The sequence below is a fragment of the Prosopis cineraria genome, unplaced genomic scaffold, assembly GCF_029017545.1.
Source record: "Prosopis cineraria cultivar Desert tree isolate PC_DT_omini unplaced genomic scaffold, ASM2901754v1 PC5, whole genome shotgun sequence".
Classification (NCBI taxonomy): Eukaryota; Viridiplantae; Streptophyta; class Magnoliopsida; order Fabales; family Fabaceae; genus Prosopis; species Prosopis cineraria.
In genome coordinates this window covers 3,542,072-3,548,957 of record NW_026555336.1, presented here as the reverse complement: position 1 = coordinate 3,548,957, position 6,886 = coordinate 3,542,072, and the positions used below count along the sequence as shown (strand labels likewise).

The following is a 6,886-nucleotide window of genomic DNA, read 5'->3' as shown; positions in this document are numbered from 1 at the left end:
GGGTTGGGGAAATTGAAGTTAACCTTTTAAAAGCACCAAATATTAGTCTAATGTTCCATAATTCTCGAAAAGGGGAAAAGGGGAAATAGTTTCTCCTCGCATGGCGCAATTTTTTTTTTAAAATACAAATTCTAACAAATCCCACCATCCATTCATGCAGAAACCACAACGGGACAGAGAGGGAGATTGGGAGAGAGTTAAAATAGTCTGGTCTTGTATTTTAAATCATACTATTCTATCTAACATTTTTGTTGATAATTTGTAGGGCTAGCTCATGTGGAATGTGAAGCATAATCCGAGCAATGGCAGATTTTGCTCTTGGCCTTTGGCAAGAGTGTTTGCTTTGACTTGTTGGCTGTTATGGACATTGAGATGCAAACTTATCTTTGAAGGCGACACTAGAAATGCCTGAGAAGTTATTCATGAATGCATTTTCCTTCAACTGGAATGTGCTCCAAACATTGAGCTCCAATACTAGAGGTTTTTTAAGGAATAGAAGATCATGAATGTAGTTGGACAAGACCTCCAAGTGGCTCTGTTCAGGTCGATATAGGTGGTTTTGTAATCAACAATAACAGAGCTGTATGTGTCGGAGTTATACGCAACTACATAAGGGAGTGGATCATTGGGTTTACAAGAGATGTGGTTTTTCGCTTTATTGTTGAAGTTGAAATAATGGCTATTAAGACAAGTCTGAAAGTTGCCAAGCAACTTGGTTTGCATAAAATTGATCTTTGCTCTAATTCCATTAATGCTATCAACCTTTTGAGAAGAGATTGTATCATAATCATCTTCTAGGGGCAGAAATTTCCAAGATATGAGAGGCTATCTATGGTGCTGGGGAAGTGAAAATTCACTATACCAACATGGATAATATTGGATGTGTTGATTTTCTAGCAAAGTCAAGAAGGCTATTGATTCAGAGATTATATTGATACTTACCGTTTCTCCAAGATGTTTGAGACAATATTTAGAAGATAAGCAATATACTAGTTCGTGAGTTTGTTATTTTCTTTTATGGGTTTTTAGGTTAGTTCCTAGTTTTTTAATCCCTTAAGCTCTTGCTTGCCTTTGTGATAAAAAAAGAAAGAAAGCAACCACAACGAGACATAGAGGGACACAAGACTCTGTGATGGCTATACTAGAGTGGGGTAGAATGCCTAGCCAAGTTTTAGAAAGAATGACAAATAGGCTTTAAAAGGGTTAATTAATTTAAATTAAATCTCAATCAATTTTAAAATGCCAAACTCTAAGAATTTGTAAGTTCGTCTCTCAATTTTAAAATTTTATTGCAATAAATTTATAACTTTTTTTTAAATTTTAACATCATTGAAGAATAAATAAAATTTTTTTTCCTATTAAAATTTGGAGTATAAGTTATAAATTTATTTCAATGAAATTGAAAAATTGAGAGCCGAATTTGGAATTTCTAGAGTTTGGCACTTTAAAATTGGTTGAAACTTAATTTGAATTAATTGATCCCCTTGTAACCTGTCAGTTAGGGCTGTGCAGAAATTCTCCAATCCTATTCAACCCAATTGGGTCCTAGAAGGCATAGTCTTGTCCAGTCCTATTAAAAACTGGTCTTTTAGGATTGAAAAGAGTAAAGAAACTAGACTATTTTTTGACTGGATAAAAAACTGGGCATCTAAACCACTTAGTCCACTCTGGTCTTATTAAATTTATTTAATATAATTATAATTAATTTACTAATTATTTATAATAATAAATTAAGACTATTAATAATTTATCAAGTTTGGTTCCTAGCACAGTTGTGCGCTCAAACTAACAATTTAATAATCTGGATCACTTAGATTGTAACTGAAATATTTTTTTCTTGTTGTTGGAAATTATTGTAGATTTATTATGATTTAAGTGTTTTTATTATCTTAATTGAGTTTATTAAATTTAAATGGATTATTGCCTCTCATAGAGAAAAAAAAGAAAAAAAAAGTCATTGCATGAAGTAGGGAAGAATTTTACCAAAAAGGTGAAATGGGATATTCTCTTTGGATATTTATGTTGGCATGTTTGGATAGATAGATGCAAGATGGCCTTTGAAAATGAAAATGAATTTAAGCACCATTCAATTCTCCATACTTTCTTTAGGGCTTGTTCGGATCTTGATTTAATTAATTTAGCCCCTTTGTTGTCTTACAATCACACTGAGCCTAGGATGAATAATAAACCCAAGAATGATATCATTAGAGTAAATGTTGATGGTTCTGTGCTAGTTAATGGTAATAGTGGCTACGGTGGAGTTATTTGGGGTAAGAATGACAGGTGGTTTAAAGGTTTTAGTTGCAAGCTCATTAATGTTCCCCCTATTATTGCAGAGATCCTGGCCATCATTCAATGCCTTCAACTTTGCTGGAATTTTGGTTTCAAAGAAGTGGAGGTTCACATCGAGTGCATTGATGCTATCCAACTACTTTTAAGAGGTTGTGATGATGGTCACCCCTTTAAGGACATCATTGACGAAGGCAGATGTATTTTGTATAAAGATTGGAATATTATATTGTCCCATGTTACTAGAAATTGTAATTCTTTAGCTGATGGCTAAGCTAAGATGTCACATAGCTTGCTTAGTAATTTTTGTACCTTTGATCACCCCCCACCTCTTCAGCAGGAGAAGACAGATGATGAAAGTTCTTACTTTGGAAATCCAACCGTTTATAATCGTTATTAAGTCTTGAATGCTAGCTTTGTTTAATAAAAAAAAAAAGAAAAAAAGTTAAGTGAGTACTGAATTAATAGGATCAGTCCAATTCTATAGATCAAGTTTGATCCTATTAATCTTCAGATTATTACTGAACCGGATCGGATTATGGATTACCTAACTCAATTATTTTTATAAAAGAGACTATATATTAGGTTAAAGTCTGGGGCAAATCTGAATTAGTTTGGACTGTTGTTACACTTGAAAGATGGTTTGCCTAGGATACTGGATGCATAGGCAAAAAAAAAAAGTCTAATTCCATCTAATTCTTTCTGCAGCGCTATTGTCACTCATTATCCCTAAGTATTAACACCAGTACGTGATGTGCTAAACAATGTAGCCATTGAACATGAGACACATTGACAACAGGATGCCTCAAAATAATAATCTCGCCGCACGTCACACTTGCCGACAAGAACTCCATTTCAAATTTTTTATAGTGGTCTCCAATATTTAACCCCATAAAAAAGTCTCAGAAAGGATAAAAGGAGTCTAATGTATCTGCAATATATACATATATAATATTCCTTCCTATTCAATTGATAAGATAGAAAGTGAATACCTTTTTATCCTATTTAAAATTATGTCATTAAAATTTTTATCATAAATTTTTCTTTGATCCTTCATTAACAATTTATACATATACATCCTCCTTTCATTTAAAAATATAAGAAACTTTTTTAAATTAAATATTAAAAAATATAAGATGTTTAGTTTTAAATGTGTAATTAATGAGTTTTTTTCTCTAAAAATAACTTTAATAAATAAAGCACTCAACCATTTATCTTCAAGAGAGACACTATATTAAATAAGAACAAACATAGAAAGATGGTATCAATTTAAAAATAATTAATTAACTTATTTGGAGGTATGATTCAGTTAAATATATTTTATATTGTTTAATGAAAGTAGTATTTTTTTTTTATAAAAATATAAATAAACTGCCAAGTATCCATAGCCTAGGTTATTTCAATAATGTAAATCTCTCCCAACTGGCACGATATTCTTTTGAAGGCAACAAATTCATGAAACCATGCAACTCACTTGGATACAGCGATCAAACATCTGTTGAAAGCAGTTTGACCGAACACTTGGATACAGTTGTGACAAACTATATACTGGAGGCATCATAATAGCAGTTTAACAGAATTGATTAACGAAATGATCATGGCTACAACATCTCTCTCTCGAGATGAGTTTGTTTCATGAGTTGCTGGCCTTCTCTCTGTCAATATCTCACTATAGGTCCAGGATATTTAAATTATTCTCCGGTTCTAAATGGGAGGCATAAAATCATATCTTGAGATGAGTTTGTATAATGGCAAAACTCAGTGGCAACTGGTTAGTTCTTTCCTCAAGTTTCAGTGGCTTGCGGATGCTTTAATATGGTTGAGCCCTTTCGTAATCATGAATAGGAGGTCATCATCATTATATTGACAGAGGTCCATGGTTAAGTTTAGATAAATTTGAAGAAGCCACGAATACTCATGACTGGTACTGGTAGAGAGAGAGAGCGAGTGCAGGTGAGTCAGCCACTAATTTAGATTCATGACAAGCATCTTATTCTTGACGTACAAGTATCTATGCTTCCAATTTTGTTTTTTTGGGCATAATTTTTCATACAAAGAGAAACAAGTCTATGCCCTTCAACCAGATTTGACAGATTTTTCTGCAGAAGAATACATATACTCAATATTTCTTAAATGCACTGTGCCTAAAACCTCCAATTATATCAGGAAGAAGAAAGAGCAATGAACCAAATGATTAGAAAGAACCGACAAGCTACCCGTTTCATGGAATCAGCCGTAATTTTTTTTCCCCAGCTGTAAAAATGTATGCAACTCTATACAATTGTAAAATCTGTTCAAGTACCTGTTACACACAAATGCAAACGTCAGTTAACTAGAGAATTTGCAAATTAATCACAAGACTCATCGGATACAATAAATATGCCCGCAAGGAAAATTCGACTAAAGTTAGGAGGCCTAAATGAAGAACATTTCAACAGTGTCTCCTAAATCAAATAAACTACATAAAGAGGAACATACTGACATAATAAATAGCGAACTTCAGTAGGATAGGTTGTGGAGAATTGAACTTGTCATTGGGGCTAACGTTATGCAAATTAAACAACCAATGCACTACGAGAGAAATTCCGGCCAAATCATAGAGGTGAGTTTTGGAAACTAGTTTTGTTAATCAGAGTAACATAAAATAATCTGGAAAAAAAAATCAACGATAGTATTTTTTTGAAAACACTAAAAACAACGGAGAAAGACTTCAGTAAGTATCTTGTTTGCTCGTCAGGGCAAGGGGAAGACTGAGTCACACCTCTTATGCAGCATGGTACGATTGTTATTCAATTAAAAAAAAATGACAATTCAATATCGTTTAGAACTTAATATCACATAAGTAATTTCTTCAATTTTTTTTTAAGTAATTCCTTCAAAAAACTTCGTCGCCACTTGTTATGTTTTTATCAGAAAACTTGCAAGAAATTCCCAACGAGATCTAATAAAGTTTGGATGCCTCTAACTACTTGGCTTTCGAAAGTTCAATGCAGACACCAAGCACGACGATAACCCAAACTATCACAAACTGGTACCCATAAAATTGCAAATGGATAAAGACAGTATGGGAGCCTCGGAACTCGCAGCAGAGAAGAACGATGGCATATGATGATAAAATTTAGAGTCGAATTTCGCGACTTTATCTTTTAATTAAAAAGAGGCAATACGAATCATGGCACCATTAGTTATATCATTCGTTGAGTGATCTACTTAGTCAAATGGCAACAAAACGGAAGTAGGAAGAAACAACTACCCTGAGACAACTCGCAACAAGCACGAGATTTGATAGAGATATGGGAAGTAAGATGAGCGTCAGCAATAGCACTGTGCAGAGGCAAGAGCGACTGCGCGCAGCCCAACAGCCCCAAAGTCCTTGAAAAACGAAAAGAGCTAAATTAAAGAAAGAAAGAAGAGCAAGGCTTTGACTTCTTATAAATAGAAGATAAGGTACCTAGGAACTGCAATGAGGGGGCGGCGAGAGTCGAGAAGGTATGATCGAAGCGGACATGGAGGGCGGCGAAGTCGAGAGATAGACGGCGGAGACGAATGATTTGAGAAGGTTCTGGCGGCGGCGATTAGAGACCTTGAAAGAGATCCGCCACGCAAAGCCATTGCTATGCTTTGCTCAACTCGGCAACGTGCAACTGAGAGCTATCAGACTTCAGAACAGCGAAACAGGGTTTTCTGGTCAAGAAGCTGAACGGCTAAACCCTACTTGCCGTATGCAACATTGGCCCATTAGTGATAATGATTAATGAGGATTAAAGCTTATAATTTGTTTAAAATAAAATTTTTATAATTAGTATTTGGAAAAATCCAAAGGTATTTGATAATTTCCTTATCAATATTATTTTTTTTATTTCATTTCCTGATGTCTTGAGAAATCTGAAATATTACTATCTCTCGTTTAAATTAATTCAAATTTTCGTTATGGGATCTATTTCAAAACTATCTTTGATGTATTTATTTAATATAATTTTATATTTTAAAATTCAAACTAAAGGTCCCATAATAAGATAATTTTAGCTCCTTTAACTAATTTAAACAATTACAAAGTACCCTCAATTATCAATATTTTTTTCCCAGCATTCTTATCAATATTATTGGGTTTGATAATTTTTTTTTTAAAAAATTCCTGATCCCAAATCATTAAAAATAAAACTTAGTCACATGTTTTGCATGAAATTTGAGATAATGCATATTTCCTTCGGACCACAGTATAAATATTTTTTTTTAGAAGTTTTACTTAATCCAAAATAATATATATAGATAGGGCTAGGGTTGTGCAAAAATCTTTCAGTCCTATTTAGTCCAGTCCAACTCAAGATGATATCTGTTTTATTCGGTCCATATAGACAATGGTCCTTTAGAACCAAAAAGATTGAAAAGACTGGACTATTTCTTCAGATTGGACTAGACAAGAGATTAGGCATCCGAACCACTTGGTCTAATCCAGTCCTATTATTTTTTTATTATAATTATAATTAATTTATTTTTGACAAATGTTTGAAGTGTTATTAATGCTAAAGAGATGATTGTATGAAGATTTGTTGAGTTTGTTTCTAAATTGTTGTTGTAATGTAATGTTGAATTTTAT

General features: G+C 33.3%; 1 protein-coding gene across 2 annotated transcripts; it reads right to left on the bottom strand.

Moving 5' to 3' along the window:
• Window positions 1–4,241: 4,241 nt before the first annotated feature.
• Window positions 4,242–6,012, bottom strand: LOC129312043 (protein NONRESPONDING TO OXYLIPINS 2, mitochondrial-like). 2 transcript variants are annotated; one of them, XR_008593437.1, is made up of 4 exons: window positions 5,741–6,012; window positions 5,543–5,661; window positions 4,506–4,591; window positions 4,242–4,388 (listed from the first exon to the last, which is right to left on the bottom strand). XR_008593437.1 is itself a non-coding variant. In XM_054954599.1 (3 exons), exons 1-3 carry the CDS (start codon window positions 5,899–5,901, stop codon window positions 4,584–4,586), a joined length of 288 nt encoding a protein of 95 aa, XP_054810574.1. In that variant the 5' UTR covers window positions 5,902–6,012; the 3' UTR covers window positions 4,242–4,583. The 2 variants fall into 2 exon arrangements, 1 of the variants encoding a protein (XP_054810574.1); XM_054954599.1 differs by having other exon boundaries at window positions 4,242–4,591.
• Window positions 6,013–6,886: the final 874 nt, after the last annotated feature.

Bases quoted from the DNA above. Each gene is read 5' to 3' on its own strand.
- LOC129312043 (XM_054954599.1), bottom strand. From the start codon at position 5,901: ATGGCTTTGCGTGGCGGATCTCTTTCAAGGTCTCTAATCGCCGCCGCC. The intron at 5,662-5,740 runs GTACCTTATCTT...TCGTTTTTCAAG, and splicing joins CCCCTCATTGCAGTTCCTAG to GACTTTGGGGCTGTTGGGCT.